This window comes from Microcebus murinus, chromosome 22 (genome assembly GCF_040939455.1).
Source record: "Microcebus murinus isolate Inina chromosome 22, M.murinus_Inina_mat1.0, whole genome shotgun sequence".
NCBI lineage: Eukaryota > Metazoa > Chordata > Mammalia > Primates > Cheirogaleidae > Microcebus > Microcebus murinus.
In genome coordinates, this window is record NC_134125.1 from 26,306,886 (window position 1) to 26,334,829 (window position 27,944).

A 27,944-nucleotide genomic window follows, 5' to 3' on the forward strand; every position below is an offset into this window, starting at 1 on the left:
AAGGCCCGGCCTAGAGCCTCAGGGCACAAGCTGGGCACCCCCCACCTGGATTATTTCCCTGGGCCTCCTTCCCACAAGCAGCCCACTTCACAGACTGCCACAGGAGGGCCTGCACCCCGACCTTTCCCTAGGCCTTCCCCGACATGAGGGGTGGGCAGGCAGGCATCCCAGGAGTGCTGTTTCCTGGGCCCCACCATCCCCTCTGCCACTCATGCTGCCTGCCAGGCCACCCGGACACCTCGTGAACACACCATTTAACCGACCCTGCGGGACCTGCAGGCCACAGGGAAGGCCGGGACATAGCCCAGATCCTTCTTGGCCTGGTGCTGGGCCTCTCAGGGAACCAACACTGTGGCCCCAGCTGCCCTGGCCCAGGTGGACACTGGGCTCTCCCTGTGCCCTGCCTGCAGTGTCCTCAGGTGAGGGGTGAACTGGTCTGCAGAGGTACAGCCACCCCTGCCCACCCACAGATGGGCCCACGCAGGGACAGATGCAGGGGCACGAGGCTGCAACAGGATCCGGTTTATTCTGCCTTGGCAGGGTGGTCCTGAGAGTGGCGGGTGCCACCCTGTCCCGGGCGGAGGGAGGGCCCGAGGGCCAGTTAAGGCCAATGGCGGGAGAAGCGGGGTGGGGGGGGGCATGCAGCCCCTGGAATGCGGTGAAGCCAGGCCAAGGCCCGGAGGCAGCTGTGGTAGGCTGGGGCAGGGTGGAAGGCACCGGGCTGGGTCTGGGCCATGGCTACAGGGCCGCGGGTCCAGGCCATATGGGCACCCCGGGACGAGGGGCACAGTGTCACATGACACAGAACACGAAACACAGGCACAGGGGTCACGAGGAAGCACATGGACAAGTGGGCACAGATTCACAGGCAGAGGGATGCCCAGCCTTGCCAGACATGTGGACACGGTGGTAGTTTCACACACAGACCACGGGGGAGTCATGGCACTACAGGGCACATGGACTTGAGGGACATGGGAGGGCCTTTTGGCACTACTGCACTGGAGTCACATGAGCCGGGGCGTGGGGCTGTTCTGCAGGCCCTGGGCAGGCCCCACGAGTGCCCACAGGCTCAGTCTGTCTTCCACACCTTGTTCAGCAGCTTCACCACCTCGTCGTAAATGATGAACACGATGGCCACGTCCAGGCAGACCCGGCCCAGACGGGGGACGGTGCCCTTGTAGAACCTGGGTGGGGGAGGCACGGGAGGTGAGCAAGGCAGGTAAGGGCAGGATCCCTGAAAAAGGTGACCCAGATATAGGAGGGGAGATAACGAAGGCTAAAGGGAATGCCTGGGGCAGGCTAGGTCAGCAAGGGAGGGTCCGAAGAGGGGACAGTAGCCCTGCCCCTCCCCCACTCACGCCATGAGACCCTCATTCCTCAGGATCTGCAGGCCACAGTCCCACGTGTTTCGGTATTTATGTGCCTCCAGGCCCTGCAGGACACCAGCAGGCCAGAGCTCAGCAGTCAGCTGCGGCCCAAGCTCCCCTACCCATGCCTGGCCCCATCCCACCTGCATGCGGGTCTTGATCACATCCAGAGGAGTGTTCCCGAAGACGCTGGCTGCGCCTGCCACAGCTCCGAAGACTCCAGTGAGGAGGGGGTTCATGGGCTTGTCCGGGTTGTCCCCTGGATAGGGGTGGGGGTGTGGTCAGAGGGTGCTGGAGGATAAAGGGGAACGGGGCATTGTAGGCTGGGGCAGAGCCTGGACCAGGCCTGAGGAGGGGGCCCCACATCCTGGAGTGTCTGGAGGTGGAGCCCAGAGCGCAGACGTACCTTGATACCAGTTGCGCAGGGAGGTCATGACGAAGAAGCGGATGGCCTGGTTGGAGCCCTGTTTCAGCACGGTGGCTGTGAGGCCCTGGTATGTCCCCTTCAGCCCTGGGGGCAGGCAAGTATGGGGTCACAGCGATGTTGCCCAGGCCCCAGCTGGGATGGGGGCGCCAAGGCAGGAAGGGGAAGTGCTGGCCCCTCCAGCCTGGCCAAGGCCCCTGATCCTGACAAGGAAGGCCGAGTAACTCACCTTGTTCCCGTACTATCTCCCTAACCCCATGGAAGAATCCTCTGTACTTGGGGTTGGCAGAAGTCTGGTCATGGATGAACTTCACCTGAGAGAGGGAAGCAAAGGTGGTAGCTCCCAGCCAGCCCCTGAAGGGCACACCTGGCCCCTAGCTAGTAGGCCCAGAGCCTACCATGCCAGGCTATCTGGGAAGCAGCGTTGCCCAAGGCTGCCCTGGGACACCAACGCAGATGGGCCCCAAAACACAAGGGCCCAAAGGCCACCTGGTAAAGAGTGTCTACCATTCTGTTTGCTGCTATCTTTCACGGTTTTGACAGCAAGCTTGTTATTTTATGTTTTCTGTTGATAATAATATTTCCTAAAGACCTTAGTGTTATCACCCCTTTGCCTTCACAGTAGTGAGTCTCCGTGGGAGGACCCTCCTGCCAGGCCCCCGGCCCCCAGCAGGGCCCCTGCGGTACCCCCTCCCTCCTCACCTTGCCGGTCTCCGTGGGGCACAGGACCACCCCACCCACCACCCCTGCACCCCGATGCCTGTCTCCTCGCAGGGGCCTTCCCCACCTTGATGGTCTCCATGGGGCACACGACCACCACTGCTTCCGCCACGCCGGCCCCCAGGCCACACAGCAGCCCGCGCGTGCTGTCCAGCCGTCCCTGGGCGTCCCGCATGTGGTTGCTGAGGAACTCGAACATTCCGAACCTGGGGGCCGGAGGCGGGTGAGAAGAGCCGCGCCGCCGCCGGGAGCCCCCCCGACCCCCGCGGCCACCCGCGGGCCTCACCTGACGGCCGCCTTGGGGATGGAGCCGTAGAGCAGGGAGCTGAGGCCGCGGTACAGGCCCAGGACTCCGTGGCCGCGGACCGTCTGCCGCACGCAGTCCCCTAGGGGAGGGGCGGTCAGGACCCGCGCGCCCGCCCGCCCGCCCGCCGGCCGCCCCGCGCCCGCCCGGCTCACCGATGCCCCGGTACCGCGGCGGGTGCGAGCGCTCGTCCAGCTGCAGCTGCGTCTTCACGTACTCGGTGGGGAACGTAATGCAGATCTCGATGCCGCCCGCCAGGCCGCCTGCGGGCACCGGCACCGGGGGCTGAGACCCCGCCGCGCAGCCCGCCCCTCCCCCGCCCGGACTTCGCCCGGAGGCCCAGCCGCGCCGGCGCCGCTCGCCCGGGCCCGGCCGGCCCGCGCCCCCACCCCGCCGTCCCCGCGCGACAAGCGGGGCGACCCCTGCACGCTGGACCGGGGACAGGGCCGCGCCCCCATCCCCCACGCCCCCAGCCCAACCCGGAAGTGGGGCGGGGCCTCGGCGTCCCGGGCCCACCCGGAAGCGCCGGGGGTCGCAGGGTCGAGGCCCGCGTCCCGCCGGGGCCCACCTGCCAGGATCGCCTTCCCCGGGTGCGTCAGCTTGGCCTTCCCGGACGCGGGCGCGGCGGCCGCTAGGGCGCGGGGGGCGCGTGGCGCGGCCATGGCGGGCGGGAGGCGGCGCGCCCGGTGGGAGCCTCGGGTCCGAGCCTGCAGCGCTGGGCGCTCAGTGCACCGTGGCCGGTTATGTCCCGGGGGCGGGGCGGCCGTGTCGGCTCCCGGGCTCCGCCCCGCGTGGTCCGAGCCGGGCCCCGCCCCCGGCCCGCCCTGTGCCGGCCGGGAAACTGAGGCTGGGGCGGGGCGCGCCGAGGCGGGGCCCGGGGAGCAGCCAATGGCCGAGGCGGAGTCCCCGAAAACCTAGACCGGCGGGGAGGGGGCGGAGCTGCGGGTCAAGGTGCAAGAGACTATAGCGCGCCTGGGCCTGGGCGGACACCCGCGCGGGAACGAGCGGGCCTCGCAGTCTGCGCGTCTGCAGAGAAAGGCAGGACTTTGGGGAGTCCGGAGGCGAGAGGGGTATACCCACCCCTAGACACGTGCGGCCAGCCCCGTCCCCCCCGGTACCAGGGTCTGGTGTTCCGACACTCCGCGGGGCTGTGCAGTCCCACCTCTGCCCCTCTCCCGGATTTAGAGCTCGGGAGGACTCCAAATACAACCCGGCGTATTCTCCCAGGCAGCTTCCCTGGGCAGACACGGGTCCCCACCCGCAAAGAGGTCCCAGGGAATCTTTAGCAGGCTGCAGGGCTGTGAAATCGGCCCTTGTCCCTCCTACCCACACAAGCACCAAGCAGAGAAGCTTCGCCTTGATAAACTGACTGTAATATTCATCATCAGCAGGAGGCTCAGGGCCGTGTTAGGAGCTCTGGCACCTCCATACAGGACGTATTCATGTTGTGTCTCCGAAGTCGCCTGGAAGAAGCACTTCTAGCCAGTGTGGGGTGAAGGGAGGGTGCCCTATCCCCCAAGCGACAGGGAATCCTTGAGAAGAACCTCCCTAGTGACGCCTGGCTCCAGCCAGAGGGCAGAGAGGCAGAGGTACACCTCCCTGCTGGAGTCTGGAGCTAGTCTTGGGCAGTCAGTGTCTACCCTGGGGGATGGGGGTCTCCCCTGGCCTCCCCAGGCTCCAGGATGACTCAGAAGCTGCCATCATTGGGCTTTAGCAAAAATAAATAATGTCCGGGTGTCCCTGCCTCCCACTGGGGTCCTCTGTGCCCAAGAGTGACAGGCTTCTTGGAGACACAGTGCCCACTACACACTGAAGCCGTACACAGGATCTGGGTGAAGGCAGGGGCAGCAGTGTATCCGCAGGGGAGCCAGCAGGGGCAGGGCCAGCTGTCAGCATCAGCTCTTGGCCTGCAGACAGAGACACACAGTGAGCAGGGCTCCTGCTGCCCACCTGGTCCTCCCCTGGCTGCCTGAGTAGCCAGGGGCCCCAGGAGCAGGGTCTGCAGGACCAGCCCTGAGCACCAGGAGGCTGAGGCAGCTGGAGGCAAGGAGTGTGGGTATTGCTGGTGTGGGGCCAGGCTAGAGGGTAAGCTAGTCCCCAAACAGGACACTTAGCTCATTCGGCTGGGTCTCACTCATGCCCATCAAAATCTAGAAAGACCAGATTGGCATTAATGATGGGTGGGCACACTCAGGGGAACTGAGACCAGCTGGCATGCTGCGTGCTCATACCACCCCTCAGGCCCATGTCAGCCCCGCAGCCTTCCCAGCACCCATTGCCTCTCCAGTCCACTTGACAGCCAGGCCTTCTAGGGCAGGCTCTCAGGCACAAAGCCCCTCCCCCAGCACACGCCAGAAGCAGCCTTGCCACTTGGGGCAGCCAGATAGGGCAGGACACAGTGGCAGCTCTCAGCTGGGCAGGCACCCTTTTCAGAATGCAGGTGCCCTCAAGGCAGGGAAGACAGTGGCTGTGCCAACATTCTTGGACATACACCGCCTCCATATCTGGCAGCCACTGGGGTTCCAGCCCCGTCCCATCCGTTCCCATCCCCATCTGAAGCCCAGCTAAAGAAGGGCAATGTGAACCACCTCCACTCTCCTCTCCAGGGAACTGGGCACAACAGATGCCACCTACCAAACATGAGGGGGCGGGCTCTGCCACATGTGCCTCTTGCATACGCAGACTCTCCGAGGCATTCAGTTTGTCCACCTGCAAGGGGGCGAGGGCATGTGAGCACCCACCTGACAGCAGGGTTCAGGTCTCTGGGTGAACATGGAGTAGAAGGTCCGGATACGGGGACCCCAGGAGAGTTGGAGCCAGGGATATGCACATGGGCAGGCACGGAGTGGCCGGCTCCACACCCCAAGCACATTTTGAATGCAGGGAGGCCTTGATGAGGCCTCTGTAGCTGGGTTGTATGGAGCGTCTGGTGGAGCCCAGGTGCTGTTCCAGCCCAGCAGCTTCCCAGCGGGCATCTGGCCCCCAGGTGTACTACAGCAGCGGTAGCTGCAGACCATGAGTGTGTCCTGGCTCATGGGGCCAGCTCCTCCTCCAGACACAGGGACACACTGCCTACAGACCTGCAGGGTTGGGGCAGTGTGCAGGGAACAGCCCGACTGGGCTGCCCGCCCCTCTTAGCCAGTAGAGAGATCATGTGGTCCTCAGGAGACAAGTCACCTGGCACCTATGACACTTCCCCTGAGAGGCATTTGAGGACTAGCTGCCTCCTTACTCTTCCCTGAGGCTTGACCAGGCACCGCCCCAGCTCAGAGCTGCTCCTGCCCGAGCTCACAGGCTGGGCAGGAAAGAGAGTGAGGTGGTACTGGGGGCTGGCAGAGGCATGGCACTGTGTTGGTGGGGGCAGTGACAACTGTGTTTCTAGGATCCCCTCAAACAAGTGCTGAGCAAGAAGAAAGAATGTGCCTGCTGTGAGCTTGGCCCTGGGGCAATCGGGTGAGGCCCCTGCCAGCTCCCAGCTGCCCCAGTCCAGGGCTGAAAGGGAAGGAAGGAGGCCGACTGGCATGCTGGCCCCACAGTCTGTCCTTTCTGCCTCCAGCTTGGTGACACCCACGGCCGAGTTCTGAGCGGAGCCTATACCCTCCACTAGCAGAGTGACATGGGGGCATCTCAGAGGGATGACCCCCTGCTCTCCCTGACCCTCTCCCCATAACAGGCACCTTGTCTGGCCCTGGCAGGCACAGGTGGGCAGCAGGGGCAGTAGAGGGGTCTGGGAACCCCAGGCCAAGAAGCAGTGTCCTCTAATGACAACCCTGAGTTGTCTGTGCAGCCACAGTGCTGCCACGGTGACAATGGTTGCCGGAATGAACTCATCATCCACCACAGAGAGGGAATGTGCTCCCCCAGGTCCTTGGGGGTCCTCAGTAGTCCAACCCCTGCAGCAGTGATACCTCTGAGGTCTGGGTGGGCATGACTTCCTCTTATGTTAATAGCTGGGCCTCCACTGTCAGGAAGAGATTCAAGCCGCATTCATCTTTCTTTTCTTTTTTTTATAAGACAGAGTCTCGCTTTGTTGCCCAGGCTAGAGTGAGTGCCGTGGCATCAGCCTGGCTCACAGCAACCTCAAACTCCTGGGCTCAAGTGATCCTCCTGCCTCAGCCTCCTGAGTAGCTGGGACTACAGGCCTGTGCCACCATGCCCAGCTAATTTTTTCTATATATATTAGTTGGCCAATTAATTTCTTTCTATTTATAGTAGAGACGGGGTCTTGCTCTTGCTCAGGCTGGTTTCAAACTCCTGACCTCAGGCAATCCGCCCGCCTCGGCCTTCCAGAGAGCTAGGATTACAGGCGTGAGCCACCGCGCCCGGCCTTAAATTTTTTGTATATATATTAGTTGGCCAATTAATTTCTTTCTATTTATAGTAGAGATGGGGGTCTCGCTCTTGTTCAGGCTGGTTTCGAACTCCTGACCTCGAGCGATGTGCCCGCCTCGGCCTCCCAGAGTGCTAGGATTACAGGAGTGAGCCACCGCGCCCGGCCCCACATTCCTCTTTCTTTATGCAGGCTTTCAAAAAAGACCGCTTTCTGGTGAAGACACTTTAGGGATGGGAAAAGCAGCTCCCGGTGGGTGAGAGCAGTTTCCGAGGCAAACTCTACACAACACAGACATCTCCTGTAGGGAGCTGCCACCCACTGTGGCTGAGGAACCAGGGACCTTTGTAAATCTAACCCATGTGTGTCCCCTGGCAGACCATACAGATCAGGCCACATGGTTAGGGCTACCCTTTGCCCTACCCCTGCAGAGTCACCAGGGAGCCTCATACTCAGGTGTCTGTGTGGGTGGGACTGCGTCACTCTCCTACAGCAGGAGATAGTTTTGCAAGGCCTCTGGGGTGGCCCTCGCTGGGGGCTTGGTAGCTTCTGAGAGGCTCTGCAGGTGCAGGCAGGCTCGCAAGCCCTTCCAGGCCAGAGCTGGCAGCACTAGCCCGCTTCTTGTTTCTTTTTGGCTGTCGCTAACCTGGGAGGCCCCTACCTTCCCTTGCACCACAGAAAGAAGCCTCAGCATGAGTAGCTTTGGGCTCTCTATTTGGCTTGAAGGAGAGCAAGTGTACGGCTGGATGGGCAAGTAGGTGCTGCTGAGAGGTGGGTTTTCCACAGTGTTAGAAACCACAAACTGGACCAGATGACACAGGTCTCTGGACAGTGGGTAGGTCCCAGATAGGGATTCCTAGGGCTTCGACACCCAGGGAGAGTTTTAAAATCAGACACTGTTACCTTGATGAGGCAGATAAAGCTACAGCTGTTAGAGGAATTCGATGCATGCATTATCATTCCTACTATGTGTTCAGCCAAGGGGGTATCACCAATAGGTAACCCCACAGCTATACCCCAGACTCCACTGGAGGCTCTCTGAGCCCCACATGCTGTCACCAGCTGGTGCCTCACTGTCACCCTGATGAAATCCAAGGCCATCAGTGAGCACCTATCATGCTCCCTGGCAGTGTGCATGCCACTGTAGCTTCCCAGGCAGGATCTGCAGGAGAGCTGCTGCGAGGGGGAAGTGCTCAGTTCTGCTCAACACCCACCATGGTGATTTTCTGGAGGGGGTTAATATTGGGCAGAAAACCACCTGAGTGTGAAGGGAAGGGGCCATTCCCGAAGCCAGGCCAGGGCTGGTTGGGCCCATATGCTCACCTTTCTCAGGTACTTCCTCATCACCTGGATGAAGTAGGGCATGGCGAAGTCCATGAGGTTGTGTCTCCAGGCCAGTTCGAGAACTACGTCAGGGTGGAGCAGGTCGTGGCAGGTGAAGAGCGAGGCTGCAAAGCACTCCCGCCTGCCTTCCTCCAGGAACCACTGCAGCAACTTCTCAGCCAGCTCGGCATCCCGCGACTCTGCGGCGTGCTGCATGGTGTCCTGCGGCCCAGGAAGACACATGGCTCAGCTGTGCTGCAGCCAGAGGCTTCGGCCCCACAGGCGACTGGGCTAGCAGGGCAGGGAACAGTGCCAGGCTCTGCGAAGGCCTCCCTGCACTCCAGAGCCAGTCTGGACACGTGGCTGAGCCAGTCCCTGAACCTGGCTGCTTGGAGGTGGCCCACATGGGTACAGGTGCCCTGGGAGACAGGGGCTCTGGCCTCAGGGCCAGTGATCATGGGCAGAGGGAGTGTGCAGCAGGCTGGGGTGGGTGCTGACAAGGGAGGGACTACAGAGGTACCGCACTCAAGCCAACTGCCGGTGAGGGGCATGGCTAGCGAGTGTTTGGGAAACAGCAACTTGCTTTTCCTTCAAGTCCCTCAAAAACCCCTAACTGCCATTTTCATCCTTGCAAATTTGTTTGTCTAAAACACTGTTTACAAAATGATGCAACATTATTAGTCATCAGGAAACCAGTGCCCTTTATAGCGGTTCTCTATTCTCTAGCCACATGCTGGAGCTGGTTGTCTGACTCCGGCAGGGCTGCTGTCACCCTTTTCAGAGACTGGAGGCCTGAGACCCCGAGATCAGTGCCCACAGTCGCTGCACTCTCTGGGGACAACCATGGTGGTCCTGCTCCACATGCCCACTGTTGCCTCTGAATCCTGCTCTGGAGCCTCCTGAAGACGCTCAGTCTCCACTCCCACGTGGACCCAGCCGCTGTGAGCCGGCCCCAAGCAGCCCCCTCCAGACCTTCCCCGCAGGAAAGAACCTCCCCAGCTGCCCGCTGCTCGGTCCGCTCAGTCCTGCCCCGTCCCCTTGGCTTGTCTGCAGCCTGCACCTGAACGTGGGCACCTCCTCAACCACTGTCACCAGAAAGCGGATGTTTCCAGAACCCTTGTGCTCCAGACCACAAGTTCAGCCGTGCACTAGTGGCTCCCTAGAGGACTCCCGGGTGCCAGCAGTACCTGCTCCTGCAGCCGGGGGCCGGCTCAAGTCTGAAGCTCTTCCTTACCCTCCCCTCTCATCGCTACCCTAGCCCATGCCACTCTTAAGGCAGCTTTATCTCTGTCCTCCTCCCTGTGTTCACCTCCCTCCTCCCAGACCCCTACCAGAGCCTGAGGTCCTGTCCTGGTCCCTCCCACATGAACCTTATCTTCCGCAGGCCCCTTTCTTCACTCCTGGGGATAGAAGGTCCTGGGCTCCTCCCACCTCGGTCTACACTCAACCCCAAAGCAGCTGCCTCCCGTCCTGCCCATCCCATGTTCCTCAGCACCGAGCTTCCCATGCGCAGTGGATACCCCACACCTCACAGCTGCCACTGTCCACCATGCTTTTATCTAAGCTCTACTTTTGCCATTTGGAAATACTTCTTCCTGTCGCTGCCTGACTGGGCATGCTGTGACCTGGCCACCCCTCCCAGGAGGCTTTGGCTCTGGTTGCAGGGCTGACGCTGGAGGCCTGTGCCTCAGGGCTGTGGGCACCATTCTTGCCTCTACCTCCCACCAGTAGTGCCACACCCCCAACTGTGACAACTAAATGCCCCCCAAGGGCCAAAGTCACCCTGACTGACAGCCACTATCTATCCATAGCTTTGTCTTCTGGACTGCCTTCTTGGCCCATGTGGCTCCGAGTGGGTGGCTGGAAAGGCCAGCAGGCCTCTGGCAGCACTTGCAGCACCACTCACCCCTCACTGCCTGAGTGGCGAGAGGCTGCACTGCAGCCCCTAGCAGACGCCGTGTGGGCAGGACACAGTGGCTGTGACGGCCAGCTGGGGGCGGGGGGTGTGCTTCCCTAGGTGTGTCTGAGCCTGGCTGTCACCTCCCAGTGTCAGGTCCTGAGACCTTCATGAGCAATGTCAGAGCTTCAGCAGCACTGCCTCTCAGCACCCTGTGCAGGGCCCACGGGCACTCTAGGCAGGACCCCGAGCACCGTCACTAAGGGCTAGCAGCTGTCACAGAACAGTCCAAAACACTGGAGATGGCAACTCGGGGTAAAGCCCAATGCGACCCTAACATCAGGGGTCACAGGCCTCAGTGGAGTCTAAGCCAAGAGCTGCACCCAGATGCGATGGGAGTGAGACCCTGTGCTAGGCAAGATGTGGCAGCTGTCTGTCCTGGGAAGACAGAAATGCCCAAGGACAACTCAGAAAACTAACACCCTTGGATCAAGCTCACGATCTGCTGGGGGCTTCCAGGGTCTCCTGGCCAGGGAGCCCTTGGGAATCAGCGCAGCTGCAGACTATGACAAGGGCCCTCTGCATAGCTCCCCTCTACCCACTGCACAGAGCTGGGCCAAGCAGAGGGTAGCAATGCCTTCGGGGTCTTGGCGATCTCTCCAGATGGCCCACCTGCTGAGCCGGTGCCTGGACCTGGATCTCAGAGTGGTGCTAAGCCATCTCTCGATGGCAGAAAAACAAATGTTTTGTTTTCTTTCCTCCCAAATGATCCTCCTGCCTCAGCCTCCTCAGTAGCGGCGACTACAGGTGTGTCACCATGCACAACTTTAAAGCAATTTATTTTTTTATTTTTTTGAGACAGGGTCTCACTCTGTCACCCAGGCTGGAGTGCAGTGGCATCATCATAGTTCACTGTAAACTCAAACTCCTGGGCTCAAGGAATCCTTCTGCCTCAGCCTCCTGAGTAGCGAGGATTATAGACATGTGCTACCATGCCCCTTTATGAAACAAATATTTTGAATGTGATTTTAATTTAGGTTTTTAAATTCCCCAAATCTTGAAAGGAAGTGAAGTAGACGTCAAGAAGTGAATCCTCCTCACAGAAGGCAGTTGTTGGGAAAAAAACCCCACAATAATAATAATAGGCCGGGCGCGGTGGCTCACGCCTGTAATCCTAGCACTCTGGGAGGCCGAGGCGGGCGGATTGCTCAAGTCAGGAGTTCAAAACCAGCCTGAGCGAGACCCTGTCTCTACCATAAAAATAGAAAGAAATTAATTGGCCAACTAATATATATAATATAAAAATCAGCCGGGCATGGTGGCTCGTGCCTGTAGTCCCAGCTACTCGGGAGGCTGAGGCAGGAGGATTGCTTGAGCCCAGGAGTTTGAGGTTGCTGTGAGTAAGGATGACCCCACGGCACTCACTCTAGCCTGGGCAAGAAAGCGAGACTCTGTCTCAAAAAAAAAAAAAAATAATAATAATAATAAAAGCAGTGAATTCTGCCACATTGTGTACAGGTCGAGTGAAACTCATGTGCAACTTCTGGGAAGAGAATCAACTCTCTAAGATTCTGTGAGAGTCAATCCAAACAATTTTTAAGGGGCTCTAGAGGGCTCGAAATGCTCACCCCACATTCTAAACATGCTCCCGCTTAACGTCAACCCCTCGCCCCCACAAGGATCTCCTGGTGAACCTCAGAGCCAGGCCTCGGGAAGAAGAGGGAAGGTGTGGCCTCCACCCAAAAACATCAGGGGGCACACTTCGGGGCAGGGTGGGAGGAAGTGGGGGCATGGGGCCACCGACCTTGTAGAGATGATCCTTCTTGCAGAGCTCCACACTCTGGGCCCACCGATTACTGCACTTGTACAGAGAGGCCGAGACACGCCTGAATTCCATCAGCTGGGGCTTCTCCAGGCCGATGCTGTCGAAGTTGCCATAGGCATCAACAGATGCCCTCAAGCCCTAGGAAGACAGCCTTTCCATGAGGGATGTGACACATGACATGGGCTGCCTGCACAATGAGCAGGCACATGGCGTTACCTGGAGGTGGCTGCCACCCTGGCCTCAGAAAGGCCCCTGTCCTTGTACCCACCAGTGCCCTGTAGCCTGCTCTGAGAATAGACTGGCTGGTGCAGGGGGAGCGCCCAGCCTGCTCCTGGGTTGGGGACTCACTGCTTTGCCGACCCAGACAGGGCTCCCTTCTCCACACCCACCTGGTAATCCTCCTCTTCCCTCAGCAGCTGTTCAGCGCCTCGTTCACACTCCTGTTGTTGTGGCTCTGGACTGACTGCAGGTAAGGCTTCACCAGGGGCAGCTGGCCTGCCTGACAGGTTGGGGGCAGATATCAAGGCATAAGGCCAAGCTTGTCACATGCTGGGCAGGAGTGCCCCATGACATGCTGACACTGGCGAGGGGTGCAGGTTGGTTGAGTGTGTGCACACCCTCTCCAATGGGCCAGCTCCAGGACCCAGGGCACCTCTGGACACCCAGAACCAATAGGCCTAAACACACTCACACAAGAGGACTGTCTGGGTCATTCAGTAGACAGCAATGTCACCTGCAGACATTTTGGCTGGAATGCAAACCTGTATGGGCACACCTCAGAAATACTGCGCTTTGGTTCCAGACCACTACAATAAAGCAAGTCACATGAATATTTTGGTTTCCCAGGGCATATACAAGTCATGTTTATACTATATTGTTGTGAGGGGTCGAGACATTGCACACCTGCAAGGCCCACACCCCCAGTGAAGCCGAACCAACATCCGGCTTCTGGAAACTGTTGCTTGCTTGCCATGGAAACCGTTGCTTGCTTGCTTGTTTGCGCCAACTTTGCATTGTTCGGACCCCTGTATAGTGGGGCTGCCAGCCAGCCAATCATGTTAAAGGTCAATGCATGACCCACACGTGATCAGCCACTGCATAGCGTATGCACCATAGGGATAAAAGGCACGCTGCGACCCCAGTCAGGGTCCTTGCCTGCAAGAGTGACCACTGCGTTGGTGCTCTGGGGCTTGGACCCTGGCTAGCCAGAAAATAAACCTCCTCTTGTGTAATTGCATCCTCGATGTCTCTGCTTTTCTGTCCGGTGGGGCTGTGGAAGGTCGGTCCCTAATATTGTGATCCATTAAGTGTGCAATAGCATGTCTAAAAACAATATGCATACCTATATACATACCTACAATATACGTACCTTTTTAAAATACTTTATGGCCCAAACTGCTAATCATCATCTGAGCCTTCAGAGAGCCCTAAACTTTTTGCTGGTGGCGGCTCTGGCCTTGATGCTGGCGGCTGCTCACTGATCAGGTGGTGGTCACTGAAGGATGCAGTGGCTGTGGCAATTTCTTAAAATAAGGCCATAAAGTCTGCTGGATCCTTGTCCCTTTCATGAAGGACTGCTCTGTAGCATGTGATGCTGTGTGACAGCACTTCACCCACAGAACTTCTTCCAAAATTGGAGTCGATCCTCTCAAGCCCTGCCGCCGCTGTATCAACTCAGTTTGTGCACGACTCTAAGTCCCTTGTCATTTCAACAAGGGACACAGCATGCTCACCAGGAGTGGACTCTGCATCAAGAAACATCCTCTGCTCATCCCCAAGAAGCGGCCCCCACCTGTTCAGCTGTTCTCATGAGACACAGCGATTGAGCCCATCTTCAGGCTCCACTTCTAATTCTAGCTCTTCTGCCATTTCCACCACATCTGCAGTGACTTCCTCCACTGAAGTCTTGAACTACTCAGTGTCACCCATGAGGGCTGGAATCCACTTCTTCAAAACTACCATTAATGGTGATATTTTTTTTTTTTTTTTTTTTTTTTGAGACAGAGTCTCGCTTTGTTGCCCAGGCTAGTGTGAGTGCCGTGGCGTCAGCCTAGCTCACAGCAACCTCAAACTCCTGGGCTCAAGCGATCCTCCTGCCTCAGCCTCCCGAGTAGCTGGGACTACAGGCACGAGCCACCATGCTCGGCTGATTTTTATATATATATATATATTAGTTGGCCAATTAATTTCTTTCTATTTTTATGGTAGAGACGGGGTCTTGCTCAGGCTGGTTTTGAACTCCTGACCTTGAGCAATCCGCCCGCCTCGGCCTCCCAGAGTGCTAGGATTACAGGCGTGAGCCACCGCGCCCGGCCTCTTTTTTAATATTTACTTTTTTAAATTTATGGGCCGATAACCCCAGGTGAGCCCTCTGCACACAAGCCAACACCACTCCCACAGGCCGAAACCCGCCATGTGAGCCCTCTGCGCACAGGCCAACCCCCCCCCAGGTGAAGCCTCTGCCCACGGGCCAAAACCCCCCAGGTGAAGCCTCTGCCCACGGGCCAAAACCCCCCAGGTGAAGCCTCTGCCCACGGGCCAAAACTCCCCAGGTGAGCCCTCTGCCCACGGGCCAAAACCCCCCGGGGTGAGCCCTCTGCCCACGGGCCCAAACCCCCCAGGTGAGCCCTCTGCCCACGGGCCCAAACCCCCCAGGTGAGCCCTCTGCCCACGGGCCAAAACCCCCCAGGTGAGCCCTCTGCCCACGGGCCAAAACCCCCCAGGTGAAGCCTCTGCCCACGGGCCAAAACTCCCCAGGTGAGCCCTCTGCCCACGGGCCAAAACCCCCCAGGGTGAGCCCTCTGCCCACGGGCCCAAACTCCCCAGGTGAGCCCTCTGCCCACGGGCCCAAACCCCCCAGGTGAGCCCTCTGCCCACGGGCCAAAACCCCCCGGGTGAAGCCTCTGCCCAGCTGCACTGGCCCCCAAGAGAGCCAGCCTGTCCTTTGAAGCTTGGGAGCCAGGCACTGACTTCTCCTCTCTAGCTATGGAAGTCCGAGATGGCGTCGTCTTCCAATAGAAGCTGTTTTTCTGCATTGGTTTAGCGCAGCCAACTCCAGCACTGATCTTAGCTGGATCTTCTGGATAACTGCTGCAGCTTCTGCGTCAGCACCTGCGGCTTCACTTTGCACTTCTGTAGAGACAGCTTCTTTCCTTAAACCTCATGACCGACCTCTGCCAGCTTCCAACTTTTCTTCTGCAGCTTCCTCACCTCTCTCAGCCTCCACAGAACTGAAGAGTTAGGGCCTTGCTCTAGGTTAGCGTTTGGATTAAGGGAATGTTGTGGCTGGTTGGATCTTCTGTCCAGACCATTCACGCTTTCTCCGTATCAGCAATAGGCTGTTTCGCTTTCTTATCATTTGTGTGTTCACTGGAACACACTGTGTTCACTTTTCATTTCCCGCAAGAACTTTTTTATTTTTTATTTTTTTTGAGACAGAGTCTCACTTTGTTACCCAGGTTAGAGTGAGTGAGTGGCGTCAGCCTAGCTCACAGCAACCTCCTCCTGGGCCCAAATGATCCTCCTGCCTCAGCCTCCTGAGTAGCTGGGACTACAGGCATGCACCACCATGCCTGGCTAATTTTTTTTTTCTATATGTTTTTAGTTGGCCAATTAATTGCTTTCTATTTTAGTAGAGACGGGGTCTCGCTCTTGCTCAGGCTGGTTTCGAACTGACCTTGAGCGATCTGCCCTCCTTGGCCTCCCAGAGTGCTAGGATTATAGGTGTGAGCCACCGAGCCTGGCCTCAAGAACTTCTTTATTGGCCAGCCACTGTGGCTCACACCTGTCATCCTAGGACTCTGGAAGGCCGAGGCGGGCAGATTGCTCGAGGTCAGGAGTTTGAAACCAGCCTGAGCAAGAACGAGCCTCTGTCTCTACTATAAATAGAAAGAAATTAATTGGCCAACTAATATATATAGAAAAAATTAGCCGGGCATGGTGGCACATGCCTGTAGTCCCAGCTACTTGGGAGGCTGAGGCAGGAGGATTGCTTGAGCCCAGGAGTTTGAGGTTGCTGTGAGCTAGGCTGATGCCATGGCACTCACTCTAGCCTGGGCAACACAGCGAGACTGTGTCTTAACAAAACAAAACAAAGCAAAGAACTTCTTTATTCACAACTTGGCTGTTTGGTGCAGGAGGCCTGGCTTTTGGCTTATCTCAGCTTTCGATATGCCTTCCTTGCTAAGCCTAATCAGTTTCTAGCTTTTGATTCCTTTCACTTGAATACTTAAAGGTCACTGTAGGGTTATTAATTGGCTTAATTTCAATGTTGTTGTGTCTCAGGGAATAGGGAGGCCTAAGGACAGGGACAGCGAAGGGGAACAGCACATGTATCGATTAACTTTGCTATCTTATATGGGTGTGGTTTGTGGTGCCCCAAAACAATTAAGATAGTAACATCAAAAATCACGGCTGGTTTACAAATGTTTAAGTTACATAAAAAAAAAAAAAAAAAAAATCACGGCTGGGCGCGGTGGCTCACGCCTGTAATCCTAGCACTCTGGGAGGCTGAGGAGGGCGGATTGCTCAAGGTCAGGAGTTCGAAACCAGCCTGAGCAAGAGCGAGATCCCGTCTCTACTATAAATAGAAAGAAATTAATTGGCCAACTAATATATATACAAAAAAATTAGCCGGGCATGGTGGCGCATGCCTGTAGTCCCAGCTACTCGGGAGGCTGAGGCAGGAGGATCACTTGAGCCCAGGAGTTTGAGGTTGCTGTGAGCTAGGCTGATGCCACGGCACTCACTCTAGCCTGGGCAACAGAGTGAGACTTTGTCTCAAAAAAAAAAAAAAATCACGGATCACAAAGCAGCATAACAGATATAATAACAATGAAAAAGTTTGAAATGTTTCAAGAATTACCAAACTATGGCAGACAGGAAGTGAGCACATGCTGTTGGAAAAATAACACCAACAGACTTGCTTGACACAGGGTTGCCATAAACCTTCAATCTGTAAAAAAATGCAGCATCTGAGTAGCGCGATAAAGCAAAGTACAGCAAAACAAGGTATGCCTGTATCTGAAACCTGAAACAGTTCGATAAATTAAATTTTGAAACTGGCTGGGGGGTTCATTTCAAAAATCGTTTATAAAGGGCTGCATTCAGATGAGTGGGGCAGAGGGAGCCTGCCACACTGCTCTCTGGGCCTGGGGTTTGGCTGACTCACCTTTGAAAAGAAACTGACTGTCCGAGCGTGGTCCAGCCGGGGCGACAGCACCAGCAGCAGGTCACTGACGAGCAGCGGTGTGTAATCCAGACAGAGCTGCAGGGCTCTGTGCAGAGCTCGGCGTTGGCAGCCTGAGCGGAGAAGGCGAGGGTCATTCCCTGCCCAGTTCTGTTGCCCAATGGCTCCGCCCAGCCAGGCCTGACACCACCCCGTGGGAACAAACGGCCCAGCATGCTGCCCTCCCGTGGCTGTGGCCGCAGAATTCTTTTCCTCAGCCCTGACACTTCTCTTACGAGGCAGGGCGCTCTGGTTCCTGCCTCACCCCAGCACCTACGCCAGCATCTGGTGCAGGGTAAACACTCACCCAGTATCTCTTAAGTGAATGACTGAGTGTCATCAGCCAGAATAAATTCAAAAAGATATGCTTTTATCCAAGCAAGAGTCCCCCAGCCCTCCTTGAATGGGTTGGCTCAAGCTGTAAACAAGGGGGCAGCAGGTCGTGTCACCTCCCCAGTGCCTCTGAGCCCAGGCACTCAGACCCTGGGCGGGGCCGGATGCTGGCCCAGGCACAGCAGACTCCTATGGAGACGGCGGGACCACGCTGGGCAGACCCTGTGCCTGTCCTCCTGGGTCTCAGAGTCCAGCCAGGCTGCCGTGTCTCTTGGTACTTTCCCTCCTGGTCATCATTCTCTTGCTGGGCAATGTCACTGGATAGCTGCTGTGGCACCAGTGTCAGGGCCTGCACACAGCTCTATTGTTGAAGGGAGTAAGGTAATTCCCACCACCCAGAAGGGCACGAGCCAGCCAGCAGTGGTGACCAAGCCTGCACGAGCGTGCAGGGGTCCAGGCTACGTGTGCAGCACAGCCAGTGCTGGAACCACACTTGGGGCAGGGGACGGGCACCACTGGAGCCTTCAGCAGTGTGACGTTTAGGGGACCTGGCAGCCATGTGGGGCACACTGGGGTTTGCAGACCAAAAGTGGACACAGTATTATTACAGTCCTCTATGATTTACTGACAACGCCAACCTCTTCCTCCTCTTCCCTGCTCAGGCTAGAGGACTCACTGTCACCATGGATTCTGACCCAGATAGGCGGCAAGGTCCCTGGTCCCTGCCCGCAAGGAGGGAGAACAGAGCAGTGACCCAGCCCTGTCACAAAGCTTCACCTGCGGCAGCAGCCAGCCCCAGCTGCTGTGGGCATGCTCACATGGGAGCCCTGGAATCTGTCGCCCTTCTGGGCTGGCCTCTGACTCAGCAGCACAGGGGCCAACCAGAGGGGTCTTGGCCAGACATGTAATAAGCAGAAGGGGGAGTCAGGACGTGGCGTGGGGCTGAGGAGTACAGGCAGGGTCTCAAGTTCTCCTTCTGTGTCGATCCACCTCCTCTGAGCCCCATGGGCCTCCCCTGCCAACCACACGGCTCCTCAGGATAACTGTGTGACAAGAGGAACCTGTCCAAGGACAAGCCGGTCTCTCTGAGCTTGCGCATGTACCATGTGAGTCGACAGAGTTGCAGTAGGGCCTTTGGAGCTGGCGGCACTGGCAAAACCTGGGACAAGGTAGTCCCTCAGCCCTTTAACCACTCCACATGGCATGACCAGAGTGCTGTGTCCCTCCAGTGGGCAGTTTAAGGTAGAGCACAACTTGTCACCCTCCCACCTCAGCCCCTCGGTGCCCAAGGCTGCAATGGACATGTCTCTGTGGGGCTAAGCTGCTGTGACCTGGAGCCCTCTGCCGCCTCAGCTTGCAGCAGGTGGGCCTCTGGAGCGTCTGCTGTCCCTTGGCTGGGGGGCACTGGCATCCACGCAGTGCTTTCTTCTGGAGCCATGCTGGGAGACAGTGTGGCGTGAGGCCACCAGCCATATGCCAGGACGTGGAGCACTAGCAGGGCTGTGCCCACTAGTCCAGTCAGCAAGGACAGCCAGTGCTGTGCCTACGGTGAGCACACGAGGACATGTCATCTCAACTGAGCCCTAGAGGATGGGCAGCATCCCTGTTTAGTAGAAGAGAAAACGAAAGCTCAAAAGATTTTTGTCAAGAACTCCAGGATGGGCTGGGCGCGGTGGCTCACGCCTGTAATCCTAGCACTCTGGGAGGCCGAGGTGGGCGGATTGCTCAAGGTCAGGAGTTCGAAACCAGCCTGAGCAAGAGCGAGACCCCGTCTCTACTATAAATAGAAAGAAATTAATTGGCCAACTAATATATATATAGAAAAAACTAGCCGGGCATGGTGGCACATGCCTGTAGTCCCAGCTACTCGGGAGGCTGAGGCAGCAGGATCACTTGAACCCAGGAGTTTGAGGTTGCTGTGAGCTAGGCTGATGCCATGGCACTCATTCTAGCCTGGGCAAAGTGAGACACTGTCTCAAAAAAAAAAAAAAAGAACTCCAGGATGACCAGCCGGTGTCATCTGAGCTCAGGACTCCCTGGCTCCCAATGATGGCGTTGCACTACCTGAGAGAAGCACCCACTGACACGAGGCACCTGCCATTGTTCATTTATCAATGGGATAAGTGGGATTCACAGCAGTGACACCCATATCCCTCAGTGACAGAAACAGCATGTGGCTGAGCAGGGATGCCACCCTGAGTCAGCAGGCCCTGCTTGGCCTGCCCCTGCCCGGCCTGGGCCAAGTAGATTCTGAAGCACCTGCTTGATCCTCTGACTGGGCCGCTGCACTAGCTCATGTCCTCCTGCCCCACACATCTGAGCTGGTGGGCTGTCCCACACAGCAGGGTGCGGCAGAAGCATCCTGAATCCACAAGAGCAATGGCCTTGCCGTCAACCACAGGTGGCAGACAGGAGACACTGCTTCCCACGTGGCAGGTCTCAGCTGTCCTGCTGCTATGTGCCATTAGGGAACAAAAAGCACTGCCACTTCAACCATAGCACGACAATTTTATTTATTTATTTATTTTTTTTTTTTATTGCCTCCTCCTCCCCTCCCTAGCACGACAATTTTAAACCGCACCTTCGTATCAGAGAAATGAGAATGAGAAAAAAGTAAACGTAGGATTGATCAAGTATGGATTTTCTAATACCTGGACCTATCTACGTGGGACCAGTCATGCATGCTGGGCCACAGTGAAGTGAAAAGCCTGTACTCCCGCCAGCAATCCACAGACCCCACTTAGGGCATGACACCCCGTCAGAGGCCACTGACATCACGCACCATCATGCCGAGGAACACGGGTGTCTTCCACCAAGCAGCTGCGTGTGTGCCCTGGGGCTCGACCTTGGGCACACAGTTCCAAGAAGGGCAGAGGCTGAAGACCTCACCCAGCAGTCCACCTGCCCCCCAGCCCGCCCTCAGCAGCTCATGTGGAAAGGCCACAGGTCCCTACTGCGAGGGGCCATTTCTTTGACTTCTTCTGCTCTAAGGACCTTGTCTCCCTCATGACAATAGCCAGTCACTGCCATGGCCATCCCCTAGACCTTGGAAGAGAACTGTGAGCCCTGGGACCCTGTCACAAGCACCCTCTGTCTGCCCAGTGCCCCCTCACGCCCAGCTCCTGAGTGCCTCAGCCCCATCAGCCCAGCAGCCGACCAGCCTCCCGCTGCCCACCACTCTGTCTGCGCCTGGCGTGCACTCGTCCCCAGCTCGTGCCCACAGCCGAGCTTGATGGCTCCTGGCACTCACCCTCGACTCTCCTGCTTGCTCTCAGTTCTGCTTAGAGCCAGGTCTCTGCCTGCTGTACACCTGTGGCTACAGAGTCACACAGACAGTGGGACCCCAAAGTGCTAAGGGGTCTCTCTGAAGCTGTGACCACTGACCTCGGAGGGGCTCGCAGCACTACCAACTCTACTTCCTTAATGTGTGGCCTCTCTCCTGTCAACTATTCATACATTCTTCTTGCCTCACAACTCCAGCAAGTCCTTAAGCTGAATACCTGTCTTCCCTTTTCCTGAGAAGACAGAAACCGTCACAAGAGCCTTCCACAGTGCCACGCCAGGGGCCGACCCCACTTGTGCATGTGGCCTCTGCCCTTTCCCTGCAACAGCATCGCCCTCTGCACTGGCCCATCCCCACAAGCTTAAGGAACCACTGTTAGCTTCCCCAGCTTAAAACCAAACCAAATCAATCCTACTCCTGCTTTCCTCACCTACCCAGGGCTGCCAGACTATTTCTACCCTTCCCTAAGAGCACATTTCTCAGCAGAGGTGTCGTGTGTCTACAACAGCTGTCCTGTGTCTTCCTTTCCTCTCTGCACGTGCTCCAATCAGGCCTCTGCCCGACTCTCTGCCAGGGTCATCGCTCCTCCAGACAGATGCCGACGCGGTTTCCTGGACACTCACCGCTTCTCTCCCACTGCTCTGGCTACTCTCCATCACTACCTCTCCCTGCTACCTGGCTTTGGAGGCCCTTGATCTCCACTTTGGTCCGTTCCCCCAGCCTCACACCCCCTGCCATGCTCTCCCACACGGGCAGTGGCCACAGGAGTCACCTGTACATGAGCATCTCTAGTCTGGACTTCCCCAACCCAACGCCTACGCCAGGTGGACAGACCCATGGCGCGTTCACGCAGTGCGCCCCCCATCGCTGAGCGAGAGGCTAGGTCGCACCACGACTCACCTTCGCTGCTCCCCTTCTCACACCGTCAGCTCTGCCTCCGAGACATGTCAGGAGCTGACTACACTGCCGCCTGCCTCGCCACCAGCTGCGGTCCCTGCCTGGCACCAGAGTGGCCTCTCTGGGCTCGCTCCTCTATCTTTGCCTGTCACTCTGTTCTGCACAGGAGTCAGAGGGCTTCTGCTGACACCTGATCAGACCATGCCCCTCCTCTGCTCAAAATCCTCCAGTTTTCCCAGAGCAGAAACCAGAGTCCTGATGAAGGCCCACACGTCTGGGCCTGTGAGGCCAACAGCTGTCTGCCCCCACGGGTGCCTATGCCTCTCGGGTCGGACAGCTTGGCTCCTGCTGCCTGCTCCTGCACACACCCAGTGCTCCTCCAGGGACCCCAGCGCCCAACCTGCTCTCTGTTCCAGGGGCTCCTCCTTAGAGGGGTGCAGACTCAGCACCCACCAGGGTTCTAAAACTGGAACATACACCCGCACACCCACGCCCTGCCTTGCTTCTCTATTTCACACTCACATTTAACATACTGCAATGTCTTTAGGGGTCTCAGGACCAATGTGGGCAGGAATCTGACTGCTATTCTCACTGCTGGTCCACAGCCCCTACTGTGGCACCCAGTTGATGCTTAATAAAAGTTTGCTGATGCACTACGCATGGTGGTACCCTGTAGTCCCAGCTACTTAGGGGCACTGAGGCAGGAGGATTGCTTGAGCTCAGGAGTTTGAGGTTGCAGTGAGCTGTGATGACACCGCTGCACTCCAGTCTGGGCGACACAGTGAGAATCTGTCTCAAAAAAAAAAAAAAGAAAAAAGAAAAAAGAAAAAATTCTTGCTAATAAATGCATAAGTGAGGTGTTTTATGGAAGAGGGTGATCATGTAAGTCTTTTGTTAGTGCTAATTTAGAGGAAACACAGGGAAAATGACATCTACAAACAGGGAGTGGGCTGGATCTGGCCCTGTGAACACTCCCTGCCCACCAGGCTGGCAGGTGACAGTGCTTCTGCTCTGCTCCGCACAGGGCTGCTGACTCAGGAGAATCCTGCTACTAATTCAGAGAAGGCTTTAGGGCAGGGTTTTGTTTTCTAACATTTCAATTCATTTTCTGATTATTAAGGCAATTTTGGAAGCTATATGGTCACCGATTAAAAAAGAACATGCTGGCCAGGCACGGTGGCTCACGCCTGTAATCCTAGCACTCTGGGAGGCCGAGGCAGGTGGATCGCCCAAGATCAGGAGTTCAAGACCAGCCTGAGCAAGAGCGAGACCCCGTCTCTACTAAAAATAGAAAGAAAATTAATTGGCCAACTAAAAATACATAGAAAAAATGAGCCAGGCATGGTGGCGCATGCCTGTAGTCCCAGCTACTCGGGAGGCTGAGGCAGGAGGATTGCTTGAGCCCAGGAGATTGAGGTTGCTGTGAGCTAGGCTGACGCCACGGCACTCACTCTAGCTTGGGCAACAGAGTGAGACTCTGTCTCAAAAGAAAAAAAAAAAAAAGAACATCGCAAACACAGGCAAGTAAAAAGAAAATAATACAATACTGCAATACTGCCAATTCCACACCTTGGAGTTGTTCGCTGTTCCCATCACGGGCATTTTTCTAGACATATATGTTTACTAATGTGCATAAAGTTTCTCACTGTGCTTAAACTAACTTTGAAAGGTTTTTAATCACCAGCCAGGTTTTCTCTTTTTTTGAGACAGGGCTTGCTATGTTGCTCAGGCTGGAGTGCAGAGGTGTCATCATAGCTCACTGTAACCTTGAACTCCTGGGCTCAAGTGATGGTCCCACCTTAGTCTCCTGAGTACCTGGGACTACAGGTGTGCATCACTGGGCCTGCCTAATTTTTTAAAAAAATTTTTTGTACAGATGAGGTCTCACTATGTTACCTAGGCTGATCTCAAACTCCTGGCCTCAAGTGATCCTCCTGTCTCAGCCTCCCAAACTGCTAGTATTATAGGTGTGAGCCACTGTGTCCTGGCCTAAAATTTTTTTCTATTAAGGAAAACACCTCAATTTTTACATCTTTAATTTTTTCACCTGGAATTTCATTTTGGTTACAGAATTACATAAACCTTTATCTCCTTTCTAAACTTTAACCTAATTTCCAAAGTCCACTTCAGTGTTATTTCAACTTGTGTGCTCTTTCATGAAGAGTGCACTTAAATTAATATAGAGTTAGAGCACATTCCATCACCTCTTCATCTTTATCAATTTTTCTAGGGGTACCATTTTACCCATATGGCAGACTTCACAATTATTTAGACCTTGTATTTAATGTTTTTTTGGTTAAGGTTCATGTAAACATTTTGGTTTTATTTCTTTTCTTTTCTTTTCTCTTTTTAAGAGAAGGGATCTCACCTGTCACCCAGGCTAGAGTGCGGTGGTGTGATCACAGATCACTGCTGTAACCTCAAACTCCTGGGCCCAAGTGATCCTCCTGCCTCAGCCTCCTGAGCAGATGGGACCACGGGTCTGAGCCAGAGTGTTCAGCTTGGTTTTATTCCTATTTAAAAACAAATGTTTTCTCCCCCATTATGTCATCTGATCATTGCTGACATCTGGGAAAGCTATTACTTTTCTATGCATATTTTTTATGCATCTGGATTATTAATTCTGAGTTCATCAGTTCATTTTCTTTTCTCATGGTGAACAGAACACCTGCATCTCCTCTTCCAGGGGAATCATTCTGATGTGCACAGCCAAGCACAAGTCAGGATTCCATGGGCCTTAATTTCTGCACAAGTGCTGGCAACTTGTGGCTTAATTCCTGGTGTGGCTTGTTTCTCGCCATCACGGTCTGTGTCACGCGAGCATCCCTGGCCTGAATCAGACTGCGGCAGTGCAGTCCTGGGGCACAGCCTGCCTGCTGGATGTGGGCACTGCTGGGCCCACTGATACGGTCTTCTAGCTCAGACTGACGGCTCGTTTTAGCTAAGGCAAAGATAAGTTGCGTCTCTATATGGGACTCACGGCCCTTTTTCCTGGCCATCTGCAGGAATTTAACTAGATCCTCCCAATTGTCTGAAGACAGAAAACAGAGAGGTTAACTCAGAACTGATCATTTTAAGCAGGGGCTCAATTTCTCTCACTCTGTCCTCAGCCAGACATGTTAACCTCCCTGCTATGCCTGAGAACTCAGACTCCAGGTAATGCCTAGAAGGCCTTGACTACACACTGAGCCCTATCTCAGATGGGAGGTGGGGAGGGGCGGAACCACACGTGGGCCACCCCTGGGGATGGGAGTCTCCAGGTCCACAAGTCGAGACTGCACCTGGAGACAGAATGCTTACGCTAGCCCGAGAGGTCAGTGCCACAGTCAACAGGAATAGCACATCTCCCGGAAACCTTGGGTCTGAAGCACTGGCCTTGACACTGTCACAACAGTAATTCATGCTGTGCTTAAACTGCTTACTTGCATAAAAGAGGGCAACAGTAAACTGAAGTGCTAGGATAGTGTTTATCGTATACTCTTTTAGAAAGCTTTCACTTAGATGTGCCCTCTGCTCTCTCTGGATGCATGACATACAAAGGTTCCTAAGAGTCCCTCCAACCTCTTGCCCTGGCCAGGTTTTGCGCATGTGAGCAGTAGAGCCCCATGGAAGGGGATTCACTCACCACTCCTGCTGGCTGCCTGCACGACTTCCAGGTAAGAGGAGGCTCGTCTGCTCTGACATAGGAGTCGATGGCTTCCTTCACCAAGGCTCTCTGCAGCTGGGCGTGGGCCAGCTAGCTCCACACGGCAGGCTCACTGCATCGCTCAGCAAACTCATGCGCTCGGTCCAGGTTTCTGATGTGCTCTATCAGGACCCGGGTTTATGGGAGGACTTGCATTCTCTGCGACACCCAGTCAGCTCCAAGGAGCAGACGAACTTTTGCTTGTTTCCCTATTCTGCCTAAAGTTGCATGGCCATTTCAATTCGGTACGAAAGAACTGGGTGCTAAGTGTTTCTCAGATGACTGAACTGAGGGGAGAGGCAAGAGCCGTCATATGAGAGGGGTGCCAGACAAAGAAGAGGCACTCCAGCAAAGAGCTGTAGAGAGATGGAGCTTTCTGGGGCAGGGTGGGCCCGGGACCTGCCTCCTGACAGACAGTGTGACAGGCCACAGAGGCCGTGGGAAGGTTTGCAAGAGCTGCTGTGGGGAATGGGATTGCTGGAGAGACAGAAACAGGCTTGCTGGGCTGTAGTGGCTGTGGCAGTGGCAGGCCCCCATGAAGAGGCAGTCTGTCTCAGTGCAAGGCTATGGCCCACATGTGGGTACAAACGAAGGGTTCCTAGACCAGAGGTTGCACAGGCAGGTACAGAAAAGGACAGAAAAAGAGAGAAGGAAGTAAGGAATAATGGTAAGAGAGCAGCTAAAGTGATACATCCTGTGGTTTACAACTGATTCGGAAATAAAATCAGAAAGGCTCACAGACTGGCACAAAAGGAACATGGTTGCAGGGAGGAGTTTATGGTGAGGAGTGAGTGCTCTGACCTCGGTCCAGGAGAGCACAGGGAGCCTTCGGGGAAGGGCAGGCTCACAGCCAGACGGGAGCAGCACAGCAAAGGCCAGGGCTGGAGCCCGCAGGGCTGCGCAGGACTGGAGAAGAGCACCAGGGACGCGCTGGACGAGCAGGGGTCTGGCGTGCAAGGGCGCGAGGGCCCAACACGCCTGCGCTCAGCAGCCCAGCTGGACTGCGGAGGTGTTCACATTGAACTTGCAGACGATGGCAAAGGCCTCCTCGTACAGTGCACTGCTGACGGCGATGCTCGCGATGTCTGGGGCGTCGTCGTTGTCCAGGCGGCTGACGTGTCCAGGCTCCATGACGCGCATGTGGCTCGCCTTGACGGCGGCCAGAACCAGCAGATTCTGGAGATCCCTAAGGAGGGGGGGGTCAGCATACACCGCAGGATGAAGGCTGCGCGAGTGATTTGTTTGCTGGCTGGGTAGCCCAAGACCCCCAATTTTTTTTTTTTTTTTTTTGAGACAGAGTCTCGCTTTCTTGCCCAGGCTAGAGTGAGTGCCGTGGCGTCAGCCTAGCTCACAGCAACCTCAAACTCCTGGGCTCGAGCGATCCTCCTGCCTCAGCCTCCCAAGTAGCTGGGACTACAGGCACAAGCCACCATGCCCGGCTGATTTTTATATTATATATATTAGTTGGTCAATTAATTTCTTTCTATTTTTTATGGTAGAGACGGGGTCTCGCTCAGGCTGGTTTTGAACTCCTGACCTTGAGCAATCCACCTGCCTCGGCCTCCCAGAGTGCTAGGATTACAGGTGTGAGCCACCGCGCCCGGCCTTTTTTTTTTTTTTTTTGAGACAGAGTCTCGCTCTGTTGCCCGGGCTAGAGTGCCATGGCGTCAGCCTAGCTCACAGCAACCTCAAACTCCTGGGCTCAAGCGATCCTCCTGCCTCAGCCTTCCAAGCAGCTGGGACTACAGGCATGTGCCACCATGCCCAGCTAATTTTTTCTATATATATTAGTTGGCCAATTAATTTCTTTCTATTTTTAGTAGAGGGGGGGTCTCACTCTTGCTCAGGCTGACCTTGAACGATCTGCCCCCCTCGGCCTCCCAGAGTGCTAGGATTACAGGTGTGAGCCACCACGCCTGGCCTAAGACACCCAATTTTTAAAAAGTAATTAATGTACGCATACACGATGTACTCAGATACAACAGAGTATTTGTGAGGTCTGCAGCAAAGCACAGGAAGAGAATCGGAACACTGCCAACCATCGAGAGGGCTGTTGCAGCTTTGCAGGAGGCCAGCACCGGCTGCCACTGCAGAGTCGCCTATTTTCCTAACCGAGCCTCTGTAGTTCTTTGCGATTGTCAGTTTTATCACATCCACTGCATCCCTGAGCAATATAGGTAGTTTTGCATGTTTTTCAACTTAATTTTGCTTTAATCATACTAAATGCAGTCTTGCAAAACTTTTAACCCTATTCAAAAACGTGGAAAAAATAAGAGCTGGGTGTGGTGGCTTGTGCCTATAATCCTAGAGACTCAGGAGCTAAGGTGGG

The 27,944-nt window shown here is 55.9% G+C and overlaps 2 protein-coding genes across 3 annotated transcripts in view; both read right to left on the reverse strand.

The window, feature by feature from the left end:
- Nucleotides 1–507: 507 nt before the first annotated feature.
- On the reverse strand, nt 508–3,607 carry SLC25A1 (solute carrier family 25 member 1). Of its 2 annotated transcripts, XM_012776603.2 has the most exons (9): nt 3,384–3,603; nt 2,971–3,078; nt 2,798–2,897; nt 2,579–2,717; nt 2,021–2,105; nt 1,774–1,878; nt 1,511–1,626; nt 1,359–1,432; nt 508–1,184 (listed from the first exon to the last, which is right to left on the reverse strand). In XM_012776603.2, exons 1-9 carry the CDS (start codon nt 3,475–3,477, stop codon nt 1,070–1,072), a joined length of 936 nt encoding a protein of 311 aa, XP_012632057.1. In that variant the 5' UTR covers nt 3,478–3,603; the 3' UTR covers nt 508–1,069. The 2 variants fall into 2 exon arrangements, with proteins under 2 accessions (XP_012632057.1, XP_075852896.1); XM_075996781.1 differs by lacking the exon at nt 1,359–1,432 and having other exon boundaries at nt 3,384–3,607.
- A 559-nt stretch (nt 3,608–4,166) lies between these two features.
- Nucleotides 4,167–27,944, reverse strand: part of CLTCL1 (clathrin heavy chain like 1) — a 42,557-nt gene continuing 18,779 nt past the window's right edge. The window contains 13 exon segments of the mRNA XM_075996828.1: nt 4,167–4,722; nt 5,450–5,524; nt 8,469–8,690; nt 12,170–12,328; nt 12,580–12,608; nt 12,611–12,689; nt 17,361–17,470; nt 17,473–17,528; nt 18,029–18,111; nt 24,729–24,961; nt 25,160–25,211; nt 26,417–26,521; nt 26,618–26,801. Coding sequence (XP_075852943.1) covers nt 4,711–4,722; nt 5,450–5,524; nt 8,469–8,690; nt 12,170–12,328; nt 12,580–12,608; nt 12,611–12,689; nt 17,361–17,470; nt 17,473–17,528; nt 18,029–18,111; nt 24,729–24,961; nt 25,160–25,211; nt 26,417–26,521; nt 26,618–26,801 — 1,399 coding nt within the window. The 3' untranslated portion in view covers nt 4,167–4,710.

What these genes read in the sequence shown, in the direction of transcription:
- SLC25A1 (XM_012776603.2), bottom strand. Translation starts at nt 3,477, where the DNA reads ATGGCCGCGCCACGCGCCCCCCGCGCCCTAGCGGCCGCCGCGCCCGCG. An exon ending in GGAGATAGTACGGGAACAAG is followed by an intron (nt 1,879 to 2,020) that starts GTGAGTTACTCG and finishes GCCTGCCCCCAG; the next exon opens with GGCTGAAGGGGACATACCAG. An exon ending in AGGAATGAGGGTCTCATGGC is followed by an intron (nt 1,185 to 1,358) that starts GTGAGTGGGGGA and finishes TCCCCCACCCAG; the next exon opens with GTTCTACAAGGGCACCGTCC.